This window comes from Muntiacus reevesi, chromosome 3 (genome assembly GCF_963930625.1).
Source record: "Muntiacus reevesi chromosome 3, mMunRee1.1, whole genome shotgun sequence".
NCBI classification, from domain to species: Eukaryota; Metazoa; Chordata; class Mammalia; order Artiodactyla; family Cervidae; genus Muntiacus; species Muntiacus reevesi.
In genome coordinates, this window is record NC_089251.1 from 44,806,196 (window position 1) to 44,824,080 (window position 17,885).

At 32.1% G+C, this 17,885-nt stretch overlaps 1 protein-coding gene across 3 annotated transcripts in view; it reads left to right on the forward strand.

Annotated features, from left to right (window-relative positions):
• The window catches only part of USP34 (ubiquitin specific peptidase 34), a 225,087-nt gene that overhangs the window by 150,484 nt on the left and 56,718 nt on the right, over positions 1-17,885 (forward strand). For all 3 annotated transcript variants that reach the window (XR_010662332.1, XM_065929087.1, XM_065929088.1), the window contains exons 34-44: positions 1,112-1,312; positions 4,403-4,485; positions 5,798-5,838; positions 5,997-6,121; positions 7,122-7,274; positions 8,213-8,317; positions 10,199-10,254; positions 10,346-10,466; positions 14,732-14,915; positions 15,406-15,566; positions 17,745-17,810. Coding sequence is in view for 2 of the 3 variants with exons in the window: in XM_065929087.1 (XP_065785159.1) it covers positions 1,112-1,312; positions 4,403-4,485; positions 5,798-5,838; positions 5,997-6,121; positions 7,122-7,274; positions 8,213-8,317; positions 10,199-10,254; positions 10,346-10,466; positions 14,732-14,915; positions 15,406-15,566; positions 17,745-17,810 (1,296 nt within the window). In the remaining variant the exon portion in view is untranslated. The remainder of the gene's footprint in view (positions 1-1,111; positions 1,313-4,402; positions 4,486-5,797; positions 5,839-5,996; positions 6,122-7,121; positions 7,275-8,212; positions 8,318-10,198; positions 10,255-10,345; positions 10,467-14,731; positions 14,916-15,405; positions 15,567-17,744; positions 17,811-17,885) is intronic.

The window sequence follows — 17,885 nt, forward strand, 5'->3', positions numbered from 1 at the left end:
TTTTGTTTTTTTCTCTTAGTAAAGAGCTGTAAGACTTTTTTCCTTAATGAATTTGGACAAGTTTTTTTGGTCAGGTATATGTATTAAGAACATTTTGCATTCAATCTGTGGTTTCTCTTTTCTTTATATTTGCAGTGTCTTTTAAGCAGAGAAGTTTTCAATTTTAATCCTAGCTAAGAAATCTTTTTTCTAAGGTCACAAAGATATTCTCCTATGTGTTCTTCTGTAAATTTTATAGTTACCTTTTACATTTAGATCTGTGATACATTGAGTTAACTTTTGTATATGTGGAATGAAGTTGAGGTTTTATTTTTCCATATGGCTATCCAATTTTTCTAGCACCCTTTGTTGTGAAGACTTTTTTTTCTCACTGAAATTTTGTGATACTTTCTTGAAAAATCAGTTACATAGTATTGCTGTGTTTCATGGTATATTGGTATAGTTGTAACACTTAGTAGCAGTAGTAGGAAAAGAAGAGAAAAAGGACCATTGAAGAGAAAGCTCTTATACATAGATGATGTTCTTATTTATTTGAAGGAATTGCTTTATTAAAAAATTTTAATGTAGAGCTTTATTTTAAATCACTTAGGAGTTTTACTTTCCATACTAAGCGCTATTTTGTTAATACTTGTTTTATTTTACATGTACATTTGTAAATGCAAATTTCCAGTTGAAAGTTATCAAATTATTGGGAATAGTTTTCACTTCCAAATATTAGAGTATATATATGCCACTTAATGTGGAGAGACAGCTTCTAATATTTTTGCCCTTAATGCTAATTTTGTAGGTAATTTAATAATTTCAATATTTCAGTTCATTTCAAGCAGTATTTTGTTATATCTTGCTATTATATACATTTGTGTGATTATTTCATGATAGAAATACAAATATCATTTTCATTTCTTTGAATACACTTTCTAGTTATCTAGTGTCTATTTTTTAAGATTGGGTTGTTATTAACTGTAATACATGAACAGGAAAAATTTCATTACCTCATGGATTAAGTACTAGCTATAATTATTTTCATTTTTCAGTTTTTAATTTCAGTTTGTATAGTGGCCATGTGAAATTAATGGAAATTAAGTAAATGACATTTTCTCCTTATCCACAGTGGCAGCTAGACTGTCTTGCTTGCTTGCTGAAGTTAATATGCCAGTTTGCAGTAGATCCATCTGATTTGGATTTAGCTTATCATGATGTCTTTGCCTGGTCTGGTATAGCAGAAAGCCATAGGAAAAGAACATGGCCTGGCAAGTCAAGAAAGGCTGCTGGTGATCATGCTAAGGGTCTTCATATACCAAGATTAACAGAGGTAAAGTAGAAACATTACCATTAAACTGTAGTAATACACTTGTCTTTTAAGAGAATTTGTTTATTTTTGTTTTTACAAAGTGAATAACACTGATATCTATGAAATGCTATCCTAGATCACCACAGTATGACCTCACAGCAGAAGTCTTGCCTTCATTTTAAAGCAGTAGCAATTACGAAGGAGTAAAACTTTTCAGTTCATCATCCAAACTGCAGAGTGAATTTTATGCCTTTTTATATGTTATCTAACTGTAGGGTTGAATTCATTAGTTGGTCTCAGTAATTTTTATGCTGAATGGACGGAGGATCCATTCAGAAAAACAAACTACACGAGGTATTCCAACAGAGTAAATTTAAAATTGAGAACTAATGTTATTCATATGTTTCAGAGTTGTTCAGTTGCTAAGTCATGTCTGATTCTTTTGTGACTCCATGGACTGTAGCCCCATCTGGGATTTTTCCCAGACAAGAATACTCTAGTGGGTTTCCATTTCCTTCTCCAGTGGATCTTCCCGACCCAGGAATTGAACCTGTGACTTCTGCATTGGCAGGTGGATTCTTTTCCACTGAGCCACCAGAGAATCCTATGTTTTGGAGGGCTATAAATTAAAAAGGGAATGTTAAGGTAATGCAGGCAATTTCACATATTTTTGAGGAGTATATGTAAAAGATTATAGTTACCAGAAGTGAGAAGCTTATAGATGGGATCTTGCTGAACTGGAGTTTAGGCCTCTGAGGAACTCATTCTGGTACTGATTCTGAAACCAGTTTCCTCATCTGGTTAAAATACTTCTGTAACAGTGTTAACAGAAAAAGCAAGAATTCCCTGGTGGTTCAATGGTCAGAGTTCCATGCTTTTACCATCGGGGGCCCAGGTTTGATCCTTGGTCAGGAACTAAGATCCCACAAGCTGCGTAGCACAACCCAAAAACCTCCCAAACCAAAACAAAACAAACAAAAAAGAAAAAGCACGTAAGTTATCTCTTGAGTATCCCAGCTTGACAAACTTAAAAGAAAGTCAGCTGGCAGAGGCGAAATTTAGCAGCCATTATAATGGCAGAGCAAGTTCACAGTATGGTGGGTTTGGAGCTGAACAAAAGTGGCACGATAGCCAGCACATCCAGCAATAAAATTAAGTCTTTTTGACTATGGATTCTGTTGTTCATACAATCAAGTATGTGCCCTTCCACTGTTTCCGTCAGTGAACTGAACCGGGGGAGGTTGAAGATAAGTTTTTACTCAGTCTGTTCCTTATTTTGTAATCATTTGAGGACAGCAGCTTACCCTAATACCTGTTCAAGAATCTTCAGAGCAATGAGTTGTTACTGATAGAGAAATAAAATACATATACTCATATATGGGATTTTTAAATAATTGGCTTAAAGAATTTGTTCAAGTACATAATTACTAAAAATATTTAGAATGTACAATTGAGGAAATTCCCTAACGGCTCAGTGATTAGGACTCTGCACTTTCACTGCTGAGCGCTCAGGTTCTGCCCCTGGTCAGGGAGCTAAGATCCTGCAAGCTGTGGTGTGGCAAAAAAGAATATGCAAATGAACCTTCCCCAGAGTCACAGGTCATTTACCATGGGTTCTCTTTTTATGTGTGTATTTTTTTCTATGCATGTGCCACTATTATAGTTTTAGTCTAGAAAAAGCATATATTTTTTCATTTGTTTATCATAATAATTAGAGCATAGTATGTAAATCTAAGCTATTTGAGGGGAAATTTTTGTTACTCTCTTTCTCGAGACAAAGTCATCTAATAGAAAGAAACACTAATTCTTTTACTAATTTATTGTCATGGAATATTTCATTTATTCCCCTTCAGTAGCCTTTTAGAAGTTTCAGATTCCAAATTTAACTTTCAAATTCCAGCCTTAGTATAGCTTGTCTGTTTTTTTTTTTAACTTTTTATTTTGTGTTGGATATAGCCAATCAACAATATTGTGATAGAGTCAGGCGAACTGGAAAGGGACTCAACCATACATATACATGTATCCATCCACCCCCAAACTTAAATATAGTTTTTCTTAAGCTCTCCTTATTTTGTCAGGGACAGCTTTAGTTGCCTCTCTCTTCTGTTGATCATTTGGCACATTGCATATACGTGTGTTTCATTCCTTTTTTTTTTTTTAATACTGTATTTTTGTCTGCTCTGGGTCTTTGTTGCTGCATGGGCCTTTCTCTAGTTGTAGCGAGCAGTACTCTTCAGTTGCAGTGTGCAGGCTTGTCATTGCCGTCGCCTCCCTTGTTGTGCAGCACAGGCTGTAGGGCACGCAGGCTTCAGTAGTTGTGGCACATGGGTTCAATAGTTGCAGCTCCTAGGCTCTAGAATGTGCATTCAATAGTTGTGGCTTATGGGCTTAATTCCATGGCATGTGGGACCCTCCCAGGTCAGGGATCGAGCCTGTGTCTTCTGTATTGGTGGGCAAACTCTTCGCCTCTGAGCTACCAGGGAAGCTCCTTCAATGCTTTGTATGTTATCTGCTGCCTTGGACTAATTTCCCCAGGATAGGAACAGTGCTTTTATAGAGTTTAGTACCCAGAATGAGTTTGGGCTTGCAGAAGAAATTTAATAATTCTTTATTAAGTTAGCAAATATTTTTTCTATTATATAGATTAAGAACTGAGAGATCCAGTATTAGAGTCATAGAGCTTGAAAATAAGTAAACAAATGTTGAACCTCAGGATTTTTAATCTGGATTCAAAGCTTGGTTAACTATAGTATTTATTTCACAAGTGAAAAATGTTACTTCATCTACTGCCCCCCAGAATCACTGCATGTATAATATATAATTTTTTCTCACTCTGTTGGTGACATGCAGATAATCTGTGGACCAAATGGAATTTGCCTGTGTATTTCCTAAATTTGTATTATTTTCTTTTTAAAGTTGCTATTCTTACATTTGTTTATGAAAATCTGTTTTTCTAGTATTTAATACTTTTGTAGTATTTTCCAATAACCAGTTTTAGAGTATTCTTTATATTTTTATAAATAAAAATCAAAGTAATATGGAGTCTGTTTAAAATGCAGTTTTGTGCTTTAGTGTATTTACAGATTTTTTTTTAATGTTTTTATTTTAAAGGTATTTCTTGTTCTTGTCCAAGGAACCAGTTTGATTCAGCGACTTATGTCTGTTGCTTATACATATGATAATCTGGCTCCTAGGTATGATGTTTTTACATTATGTATGTATGTGTTTTAAAATTATAATTTGGAAAAACTTGAAATCTCACAGATTAGGGTATTTTAGTGAACTTTGATATCATTCGTTTAGACTTGCATATTGTTACCAACGTTTTGCAAGTTTTTATAGCATTTTCTGTGGGTGTCCCTGTGCACATGTTTATTTACATGTTATCCTAAATTCTGTAAGAGTTCAGATATTATGGTCACTTACCCATAATAGTTAGATGTGTTTCCTAAGACCAAGGACAATTTCCTGACGACTATAGTGAAATACTCAAATTTTGGACTCCATTAATATTCTTTATAGCAATTTTTTCTTCATCCAGGATCACATACTGTGTAATAGTCATATTTCTTCCATTTCCTTTAATAGGGGATATTTCTTATCCTTTCTTTCATGGAACGGACATTTTTGAGCATCCCAGGCCAGTTCTTTTATAACACCTTTCAGTTTAGGTTTTCCTGAATTTTCCTTACAGTTTAACTGATAAAAGTTAAACTTGAAATATGACCAGACCTTGATTTACAAGTTTTAACTTTTCAGTACCTTTTACTTTAACTCAGTTATATAGATTTTGAACTTTTCAAAGGCGTTTTTTATTATAACAATTTAATTATAACAAAATAGGTATCTAGAGATCAGTGCTTTTCTTAAGGGAAAAAAACCCAGCAATTTATTTGTAAGGTGAATACTAAATTCCTGTGTAATAGTGTTATTAAATTGAAAATTTTTATTGTTTAGTTTTCTTTAAATTGAGGTAATACATTTTCCACTGAAGTTACTAAAAGTATCATGGGGAAAAAATAGAACTGAAGGAATATAGAATTAAATTAGTTATTTTTCTCTACTTTTCAGTAATTTCCTTTTAACTATTCCCGATGAAAATTGAACTTACCCATACACAAAAAGGGGCATTTTATGCCAGTTTATGATTTTTTTTTCCTTTTAGGAGTCCTATATTTAGATTCTAAATCATTACAACCTTTCTCTTTATAATCCATATCACTTCAGTAACCAAATTTTTAGGCACTGTGAGAGTGCACTTAAGTCAATATGGGATTCACTCAGATTTTATTTATTAAATATGAAAACATTTAGTGTTTGTTATAGTAAGATTTTGCCAGTGATTCTTTAAGCAAAAATGAAGACCATGGAAAAATAAATTAGTATCTTTCATAAAGATCTATAATCTTTTGGGAAAGTTAAATGATAAATATAGTAAGAAATAGAGTTATTTTTTAATTCATTGCTGAATTTAACTATTCCTGGTGGTATGTTTTTACTTTACAGAGTTTTGAAAGCTCAATCTGATCACAGGTCTAGACATGAAGGTAAGGGTTCCACAGAGTTGATTTTTAATAGATAAAGATTTGGATGGCTGGAAACATTTACATATAATACCTTTCTTTAATAATGAACATTTTGTTTTCTTTATAGTACAAGCCTTTATAATAATTTTTATAGTAACTTTTTTCCAATTTTTCTTTAGTTTCACATTATTCTATGTGGCTCTTGGTGAGTTGGGCTCATTGCTGTTCTTTAGTGAAATCTAGCCTTGCTGATAGTGATCATTTACAAGATTGGCTAAAGAAATTGACTCTCCTTATTCCTGAGGTAAGCTAAAGATTGAAGATTAGTACTGCTCTTCATATTTTTTCATATTATTAGCATTGATAATAAAAAGAGCTAATGGAAACAAAGAATGTGATTCCATGAATATATCCTGGAAAGTACTTATTAATCCTTTGAGATCTAGAGTGTTTTGAACTATGTACACTTAAGTGTGAATGTTACTGTGTAGCATTCATATTTTTCTTTTTTCTGTAGTGTTTGTTTACAGAGTGGTTCTTTTGGGGTTTTTTTGTTTTCTGAGGGTTTAGAAAGATTTGAGCCTTTATTTTTGTAATTTATATTTTAGTGAAATTTATTTTGCTTTATCTAGTTGAGTGTATCCTTAGATGCAAGAGAGACCGACAATAAGTTATATGTATTTCCTTTTGATTTCATTGTTGACACTGAAGTCAATATAATTTTCACCAATCGTATCTTGATGTTACTCACACCATATCCTAAATGAAATAGTAGAAACACTTACTAGTACACTTAGCCACGATATTCACATCTTTTTTAGAGAACATTTTCTAGAATTATTAGATATGATTGAATGCATATGTGTTCTTATTCTGGCTCTGTACCAGGTAACTATTCTAACATTTGAACAAAATTCTAAAATCTGTAAAATACTTTGGTTTAAATACTTTCTAAGTTGCTTCTAGTTCTGAAAATATTTTTCTTGTTACTTAGTCATGTAAATAAATTATTATGAATATTCTCTTCTCAATCCTTTTTGTATTTGTCTGTTCTTGTATTTGGTTTGTTTTTATGACCATATTTGGGAATTTCCAAAATGTTTTTACATATTACTCTATATACTTTGGGGTACTTCATTTGATTGTGTATTATTTACATGCCTGAGTATGTGATCAGGACATTGTGTTTTAAAATATGTTATTAAAGAAGCCATCTAGCATGTTATTTCTGGCAACGTATCAACTTTAAGATTAATTTCTTAACACTGACTCAGATTATCTTTGGAACTTGCTTTTTCATTTAGACTGCAGTTCGTCATGAGTCTTGCAATGGTCTTTATAAGTTATCTCTATCAGGGCTGGATGGAGGAGACTCAATCAATCGCTCTTTTCTGCTACTGGCTGCCTCAACATTGTTGAAGTTCCTTCCAGATGCTCAAGCACTCAAACCTATCAGGGTAAGATTTTCCTGTGTTCAACAGCAGTTTCTGTTTCTGCATTTTCATTTGCCCCACCTTTATCATTGTATTATTCTTGCAAGTAATTTTGAATACCTGTTTACTATTTATAGTTTTCACCAGGAGGATGATAGTTATATAGTTCTTAAAATAACAGCATTGTGACATATTGTGTCTATGTTACACTTTAAGGATAGATTCTATGTGCTTTGGTTTTAGCTCTGTGGGATCGCTCATGGGTATTCTGTTTTGGAAATAACATTCGTCCTTAGAGGTTTTGAGCCTTGTGTTGATAAGTTGAATGATAGAAATATCATAAATGTGCTCTCTTTACTCAATCACAGTTGTTTTATCTTTGTGATATACTTCATTCATAGTTCCCATGTATGTACTAGCCTTGTAAGCCCCTTCTCCCACATAATAAATTCAGGGCCCATTAATAAATAAATTGTACTAATCTCAGAAATATGATGCATTGTAGGGTTTTCTTCTCCATGTTTACTGTCTCATCGACTGTGTAAGAAATGTAATGTTCTTTATTTTTCAGATATGAAAACTATAATAGACCATTACATGTGGGTAGATTTATAGATACTCATTTTCTGTAGGTTTCTTGTGTTTTCACATTGTCATTGAATTTTTAGTTGACACTACATTATTTAGTATTATACATTATTCATATCTTTTCCAAGTAGTTTATAAATAATTTAAGAGTTGTGTTTTCCTCAAACTTCTCATCATTCACTTATGTACATAGTAGTTTTAATTTTAAAGAAACCAGGAGTGTCTTCTTCAGAATTTTCTAGTTAAATTTTGAATACTGTTTAGTTTGTAGGGATTTAATTTTTTTTATAAACCCTAATAGTTTTTAAAATATAATTTTAAATTCATTTCCCCCTTTTAAACTATTTTTACAAAGTTTAAATTTTTTTTAATAGATAGATGATTATGAAGAAGAACCAATGTTAAAACCTGGATGTAAAGAATATTTTTGGTTGTTGTGCAAATTAGTTGACAACATACATATAAAGGATGCTAGTCAGGTATGTTCAGAAAATTTTACATTAACTTGTTAATAGAGCTGAATTATGTACATGAATTTATATGTCCTTATCATTAAGGGCATTTTTATCAGTCTGTAATGAATTGAAAATGTCATAGTTTTTCTACTTCATTTGTATCTTTGTGTTTTGCTCTCATTCCTTCATTTTATTTTGACCTTAGTTGATATGTCTTTACTTGGTACTTATTAGTAGTTTCCTATGTCTTCCGAGTAAGATCTGTGGGTATAAAATCTTATTTGGAGTATGAAGTTTAGACTTTAAATATACAGATTTCTGTAAGAGTGAATGGATTTTGAGTATATAAAAGTTGCAGTTAATAGCAATCACTTTAAGCTAAAGAGCAACTATCAGTTTTCTGATCTTCTAATTTTGTTACATGAGACTGCAATGATACTCCTGTCTAAACAAAGACATTTAAAACAAGTCCATTTTGAAGTAAATTTTGGCCACATAAAACTTTTTTTTCCTTTTTATAAATTTAGTAAGCTAAAATAAATCTAATTGATCTCGCAGAAAAGTGAGAAACACTTGAAAAATTTACATGTAAATATTTAGGAAACCTTTTCTGTCAATTTTTTTCAAGTATTTCAATCAAAGTTCAATATATACACTATATATTTTAAAAATCCTTTAACATTTGAGCTTTCTACTTTTAAGGAACAGTAGTCTACTTTACATTTGAGAAATTTAAAAATCAGTATTGAACCTGTTTTAATTTTTTCTTTCAGTTTTACTGAGTTATAATTGGCATACAGCACTGTGTAAGTTTAAAGTATACAGCATAATGACTTATATACGTCATGAAATGATTACCACAATAAGTATAGTTGAAGATTATCATCTCATACTGATATAAAATTAAAGAAATAGAAAGAGATTTTATTTCCTTGTAAGGAGCACTTTACTCTTTCAACAACTTTATAAAACATATAGCAATGTTAATGACATTTACCATGTTGTACATTACATCCCTAGTATTTACTTATCATACTTCTTTTGATGACCACTTCCAGGTCTTCCTTCTCTTAAAACATATTTTAATGTATTTGACTTTATCCATAAAAGACTAATGCCAGATAGACATGGAATTTTTTTTTAAACCTATGGTTGCCCATTTAAAGTAGGAATCTGGTATTTCTTGCTTGGTAGTCAAAGTAATTTTCCTTCTTGGTGATCTGAGTTTCTTTTTTTTTTTTTCATTTATTTTTATTAGTTGGAGGCTAATTACTTTACAATATTTGATCTGAGTTTCTTTGAGAATCTTCTTTTTTTTTTGTTGATGGCCATGCCACGTGGCTTTCACGATTTTATGGCCCCAGTGAGGTACTGAACCCACACCCTCTGCACTGAAAGCGTGGAGTCCTAACCACTGTAGTGCTAGAGAATTCCTGTGAATCGTCTTAAATTAGATTCTGTTTTATGAAATCTGTTTTAATTTTTTTCCTCAGTTATAATGAGAATAAAGATTTCTGAAGTGAACTGTACATTTAAGTTTATTTCAAAAGGTGCTGTTAGAAGCAATCTTGGTGAATTGTATGGTATGTGAATTATATCTCAGTAAAATTGTTAAAAAATAAGTCAAACCTAGTGTTTTCTCATTAAATTACTATGGCTGTCATAATTTATTGCCAGTATTTCATTTTTATTTGAAGGACTATTAATGATGTGTTTACAATAATTTTATTGACATTATGTATAAGGAAAGAGTAGTTATATATTATTTATAATTTAATTGGCATGTTAATGAATTTGAAGAATTCTTGTTACTTAAAAGGATTTTTTTGTTTTGTTTTTAATAAATACTTAAATACTAAATGTAAAAATCTGTATTTGAATTTTGTATTTTCTTTTTGTATTAAGACAACACTGCTTGACCTGGATGCTTTGGCACGGCATTTGGCCGACTGTATTCGAAGGTAAAATTTGATGTGAAATTGATGATTTTGTTGTATAAAGATAAAGGATGTAATTGCATGACCTATCTTGTTTTGCTTGTATTTTTTGTAGCAGGGAGATCCTCGATCATCAAGATGGTAATATAGAAGATGATGGGCTTACAGGACTCCTAAGGCTTGCAACAAGCGTTATTAAACACAAACCACCCTTTAAATTTTCAAGGGAAGGACAGGTTGGTAATAACACATCCAAGTATTTGTATGAAATAAGACTAAGTTTTTTAATATTGTTTCGTTGTATGTGGATATGTTAAATCTTCTTAAACATACAAATATAAAGTTTGTCAGAACTTTATTACTGTTAGAAACAGTGAACTTTGAATAAGATGAATCCTAGAAGTATAGATCTTAGCCTTGTTTTTAGAATGCAGAACAAGTATTAATTACTGTGACTGAGTATGAAGAGGCAATCTGTACTTAATAGATTTTTATAGAATTGAGTATTTTGAACTAATAGCACATGGAATTAATGTAGTCATTGTAGAAGGCTTATTGATTTATACCTTAAAGGCCCATTTGACACAAATTCTATAATTGACTGTTTGATAACACCTAATAACTCTATACCAACAAATATCTAATTTCTCTTTAGACTGTGTTATTTACTGGCACTGGCACTTTTGTCAGTGCTTTCATTAAGGAAAGTAAGTTATGGTTTGGAGGATTGCTTTCCTGAGGTTACTGATCGTCTTAGGAAACAGGAATAACCAACAGAATGGAAGATTGTCTGTCTCCCATGAACATGGGCTAAAGGATTCTTAAGATAAACTAAAAGTGATAGTCTTACCTGTCTTAAATCTGTGCTACTACCCCTATTGCACAAAGCCCTGTTTTGTGGGTTTTCACCTGAATCTTTTAAAATTTTTCTATTATTCTCACTGGGAATAACTTGACTTATTTATAGTCTTGCTTGGTAGAAGTCTTACGTTATATTTAAAGCAACGTGTAATTTTTATTCCAGAGTGTAAATTATTAGTTGATCTTTCTGATAATGTATCATTGTAAAGCAAAACATCATTTTAAAGAAAAAGGAATTTTTAGGTAGTGCTGATAAAGGTAAGATTCTTATATATTTTAATTTCAAGTGATATTTTGATAATGGCCTTCCAGAACTTTCTGTGGCTGTATTAAATACAAAGATATATGTTATGTAAATACGATTCTGTGATTTGTGTTCATCATTTAAAATGAATCCAAAAAAAGAGAGAAAATACATTAAAAACTTGATTACATCAAAAGAAATTATTTTATTATTGACATTGATGTCTATATTTGTTTAAAAAAAGAACTGCAGTGAACATCTTTGTATACTTGTTCCATTGTATATTCATACTTGTTTTCATGTGTTTGAAAGCCATTTACTTGTATTATTTTTTTCTCTGAGTTGCTCAAATCCTATCCTCATTTTCCTTTTATGTATGTATGTATATGGTCCATTTCTTGATAATTTGTAGAATTTTGGTATGAAGGAGAGTGCCATGTACATTTGGGTATGTTTCTGGTCTTTCTGTTTCAATCTATGGATCTGTTCATTCTCCAGTGTTGTATTCTAATTAAGTAGAGTTACAGTTTTCAGCTAATGTCTTATGGAGATTGTCCATCTTCATTATTAGTCCTTTTCAGAATTGTCTTGGTTGTTTATTTTTCCACAGCAAACTTTAGAATCAGTGTGTCTCATTCTTTGAAAAATTAAAATTCTGATACTTTTCAAATTGGGGTTGTGTTAAATTTATGGCTTGATATAGAAAATATTAAAATTATAGTAAATTGCCTGTATAAGAGCAGTATTTGTCTTATTTATGAAGACCAGTCTTTCTGTGTTTTCCAATTTAATGTCATTTAGAATTTGAATTTTAGGAATTTTTAATTAAGATTCTTCAGAATTTTCTTTCTTAGGTATCATAAATGGACTCTCTTCTTCAATTTTGTTTTCTAATTAGCTGTTTATGTAGAATAAGGATTTGTGTATATGAATTTGTTGCAGGCCACCTTAAGTTAACTTATTGTTTGTAGATTTTCTGTTCCTACTTTATTTTTCTAGAGATACAAATTGTGAGAAACCTTGTTTACGTGTTGTTTACAGTAGGAATGGAAGGAGTTTTAACAATGTTATTTAACTCTTCGAATTTCTTCTAAATTACGTGTCAAACATTACACTCAGACCTATTCTCTCAGGTATCTGTTTGAGATTCTTCTTTCTGTGAAGTATACCGAAATGGCTGTACCATTATAATGATACATTACAATTTTTGAGGTGGTTCTTTCTGTGAAGTGTACAGGAATGGCTGTACTGTTACAATGGTACATTATAATTTTTGATCTAGATAGATCAAAAAGCGTATAATCTTTGACACATAATTCAGAAGAAGTTCAGAGAAATAGCATGGTTAAAACTCCTTCCATTCCTACTGTTAATATGGGCTTTAGATGGTAAAGAAGTTGCTTGCAATGTAGGAGATGCAGGTATGATCCCTGGGTTGTGAAGATCCTTGGAGAAGGGAATGACAGCCCACTCCAGTATTCTTGCCTGGAGAATTCCATGGACTGAGAAGCCTGATGGGCTACAGTCCGTGGGGTCACAAAGAGTCAGACATGACTGAGCTATTAACACATGTTAATGTATGTGTTACTCTTTGACTTAAGGTCACCTGCTTTCCTGGTAAACTCAGAGTGAGGAAAATAAAAGTATTGCTCATTTCAGCATGGTTTTACCAACCCTAATATTTTAATTAAAATACTTTTATCACAGGCCTTAAGTATATTTTGTCAAAACTTTGAAGCTATGGATATTTAGCTTTTTTAGTTTCTATATTTAAACTATCAAAGATAGTTCATTGTTAAACTAGTTACTAGCCAATTCTATTTCTGTTTGAGTGAGTGATTTATATTTTCCAGTTCATGTGAACATGCCACTCTGTGTCTCCAAGACAGTCTTCTCCTTCTCAATTATAGAATAGATGAGACATAACCTCATTGTCAGTGTATCAGCTATATAAAATAAGCCTCTGTTCACCTTCCATATTTCTTAGCCAGACTTAGTTTTCTTTGCCAAGTCAGGAACTATGCACTGTACTCTCTTTGACAACAGTGAGATGGAGGACGTGAGATCATTAATGGGAAAATATTCTAAATTGTCCTTCATTTGGTACCTGTGTCAGAGGGTCCCAAGGCCCCTCCCAGATTTGGTGATTCACTAGAAGGACTCAGAGGACTCAGCATGTAATTGTATTCATGACTAAACTGTTATTCAGCAAAGAAAAAGTATGGGGCCAGATGTGGTGGAAACCTGGTATGCCCTTCTAAGAGTCCCCTTCTAGAGGAGTTGCATAGGATGTGCTTAATTCCCCCAGCAGTGATTGTGACATTGAGGTGCTGTCTGCCTGGGATGCTCTCTTCAGCCAAGCAGTTCAGGGGTTTTATCAGGGGTTGGGTCATGTAGGCACACAATACCCTGCATAACTGACCACAGTTACTGAAATTCCAGACTCTCAGATGAAAAGCAAGTATTCTGCATAAACCAAATACAGATAGCTATAGTAGGCCACTTTTATCACTTCAGGAAAGTTTTATAACAGAGGAGGGAACTATTCAGCATTCAAGTGTTCAGACAACAGCCAAGAGCCGACCTTAAAATGCAGCCTTTTCTAAGGATAGCAGTTTCAGTCTTTAACAATATTACCTCTTTTCTACTTAGGTGCCCAGGAGGTTTTATACCCCAGAGCAGTATACCATTGTACTACTTGAGATGGGTGAGGGAGATAACTTTCTTTGGAATGGTAGGAAAGGACCAATTAAAGAACAGGTGGGAAAAGTGACCCTTTCTCAGGCAGATTATGGAGAAACACCTGCAGGATGTATTTTACATGGTTAAGCCTTGCTTCTCAGTTTGAACTTCACTGTTATTGAAGTTAAGAGCTTGGCGTTGTAATTCCTGACCATAGCACCTTCCTGGTCTAACCTTTTTTGTGCTTTGTTTGTTTTGAGGCTTCTGAATACTATCTGGCATTTGTAAGTGCACATTATGAGTGAATTGCTGCTGGTGCTACTACTACTATAATTATTAGAGTGAAATAAGGAGAAAATTAAGTAAATACAGAGAAAGTCAAGAGAGGGAGTAATGAGTCCTAAGTTAAAATGTTTGATCACTGAATGGTGTGGAAAACAATATACTGTTGTTGGGACTCGAAATGATCAGGTATTAGGAGGGAGAGAAAACTAAAGTTGAGCACCTTCTTCCATTTTACTTTTCTCTAAGAGAAATGAGGTTTGGGAATACTTTCAGATGATGGTATGTGATGTTCCTTTAAGTTTTAAAACAGTCTTAGTAAACTTTTGATTATCATATAGTCCAGTTTTTTCTATAGAACTTACTATATTTGGGATATCATTAATTTCCAAGTTTGGATAATATACTTGGTCTTTCTTTTTTTCCCCCCAGGAATTTTTAAGAGATATCTTCAATCTCCTGTTTTTGTTGCCTAGTCTAAAAGATAGACAACAACCAAAGTGCAAATCACATTCTTCAAGAGCTGCTGCTTATGACTTGTTAGTGGAGATGGTAAAGGGATCTGTTGAAAACTACAGATTAATACATAACTGGGTTATGGCACAACACATGCAGTGTAAGCATTCTTCTTTTCCTTTAATCTTTGTCAATTTTGTTGATGGAAATAAGATTTTGGAGGGCATGATTTAAAGACAGAATTCACCATTCATATGTTTTAACATTGTAAACTATCGATGCTAGGATCTATGAAGTTAAAAAGGAAATACTGATTTTTGAATTTAAAACAACAGTTGTGATAAACTTTTTCAGAGGTATGTGAAATACGTTGGCATTTTTGGGTTAAATAATTTAGTGTCAAGTAAAGTCAAGTTCTGACAGTCTTTTGAATATTTAGGACTGAGTTAGTTTTACTGTGTGTTTAAAATGTACCAAATATTTTAGGTATGTGAATTAAATATGTATATGAACTAAATTAGTAATATAAACTAAATAATATGTATATGAATTAAATAAGTAACAGGTGTAGTGGCTGTTAGTGAAAGCAGAATACATTATGTTTAATAGTTTGTTTGGGGATGTCTTTTTCTCCCTCCTTTTTTCAGCAGCTCATGCACCTTATAAATGGGACTACTGGCCTCATGAGGATGTCCGTGCTGAGTGTAGATTTGTTGGGCTGACTAACCTCGGAGCTACTTGTTACTTGGCTTCTACTATTCAGCAACTTTATATGATACCTGAGGCAAGACAGGCTGTTTTCACTGCTAAGGTACAGTTTTCTGTACTTTAAAAGTTAAAACTTTAAAACAGAATTTTAAAACTTTGTTGATAGATCCTGATTCAGTTTAGTAAATATTGTTTGAGAAAATAATTTTAATTAAAATTGACAAAATTGGATATTACTAGCTAACATATATATTTGAATTATTTTAGTATTTCAATTGATTATTCCAAACACCACAGTATAATTTATTTAGCAAAGGAAAATACAGTTGTGGAATATACACACTCAGTGTATTGAATGAACACGGTATTTTCAGTAATAATAAATATAAATTTTACTTACATAGAAAATAAGCAAAGCCTAAAACAAAGTAGGAAATTATTATTAAAATCACTGAACTTTTTATTTTTTTAATATTCTAAGGTAAATATGATTGTGGCCTAGTTTATTTGAGTAAGCGCTACTTTATGTTATTTTTCTTAATTTTTTCTTTGTAGTTTTCATTCTTTGTTTGCCATGGGCCGTTTTTTAGTTTGCCTTCTGGACTGCTTTTATAAGTTTTTGACAGACTTTCTTTATGCTTGAGTTTTTGTTTTCTTCCACATGTCATCTTGATGTCTTTGCATTCCCACCCCCACCCCACCCCCCACCGCAAAGTACTGAAATTCTTTGTATATCTTCAGTGAATACTTACTATGTTTAAGGTGTCCTTCAGAGTCTCCAAATTTATAATATACTCAAATGGGTTTCTTTTTTTTTTTGTTGGCTTTAGTTAAATTGATGTCTTTATCATCTAACTGATTATAATTAGAAATTGATTTCATTAGGCATGTGTAAAGTTTTGTGACTAAATTTGGTTGTCCCCATTTGTATAACTTTATAGAACCACTTATTAAAGAAGCGTGTTTTCAGTGATTTTCTTTTTAGGAGATGACTTAACCACACTTTATAGTTTATCTTCTTCATATTGACAGTCACCTTTTAGCCATTAGCATTGTCAAGAATTAGTATGTAGAAACAGAAAGAACAATCACATGTGTTAACTATGAATGAATGTCAGAAATGGTAATTTTGGATAAAAACTAAATTTATACTTGTCTCTACATAAGGAATTCTTACAGAATAGAAATTTGACATGATTTTGGAAAGTGCTTTCGTCAAATGAGCACTTGGTTATTTACATGAAAATGTCATTTTTATTATTTCCTTTTCAGATTTGCACGGAAAGATTAAAGAGAACTGCATGTATTTTAATTGTGGCTGAATATACACAGTATAAAGTTTATCCTATTAACCATTTATAAGTGTACAGTTGTGTGGTATTAGGTATCTTCACACTGTAATCATTAACACATCAAACTCCAGAATATTTTCACCTACCCCAAGTGAAACTCTGTATCCATTAAATACTTTGCTCCCCATTCTTTTTTCACCCATATCCCTTGCAACCACTGTTCTACTTCTGTCTCTATGAATTTGAACTACTCTCAGTACCTCATAAGTGGAATCATGCAATATTAGCCCTTTTGTGACTGACTTATTTCACTTAGCATAATGTCTTCAAGATTCATCTGCTTCTTCAAAATTATGACAGGTAATAATTTGTAAAGAGAATATTAACTACTTTATTGGTTATTTTAAAATTTTAACGAGATAGAGTATATCTAACAAGTACCCTAGCATGAATGTGAGATGCTCCTATAAGGCTGGTGTTCTGAACCAAGTCTCCAGTAAATGAGTGTAGCCAGAATCCTAAATCTCAGTTAACGTACTTGAAAATTTAGAGGATTTTCAAAGAAATTGGCCAGTATTACCCTGCAGTGTTAAGGATCTACTGTTCTAGAAAAAAAATGAAGGTATGACTAGATGAATGTATTTTTTAATGTGTGGATTTGTTCCTGGAAAAGATTTTTTCTGTTCTTGCAAAATTGCCAACTTGTAAACCAACATTGAACCAAATAAGTACTGATAAGTAAAGTAGTTTTAAGATTTCCTTATTTAGTTTCCTTACATAATAATGATGGCTGTATTTGTATAATGAACAAAATACTTCAATTTTTAAAATGCTAAAATTGCTAAAGAAAACAGACTGTGTGTTTTTCCTACATGTGGCTAAGAGAATGAAAACAGTGTTGAGCACATTTTAATGCTTTCTTTTCTAAAATATCTAATTTACCATCATCATCAGTATGTTTTAATGGAAGGTTTTTTCTTTATTTACAGTATTCTGAAGATATGAAGCATAAGACCACTCTTCTGGAGCTTCAAAAAATGTTTACATATTTAATGGTATGTTTGAGAATCAGATATGGAAACTAGTTAGATATACCCTTTGACCAAAGAAAACTTTAATTGGAATTCAAG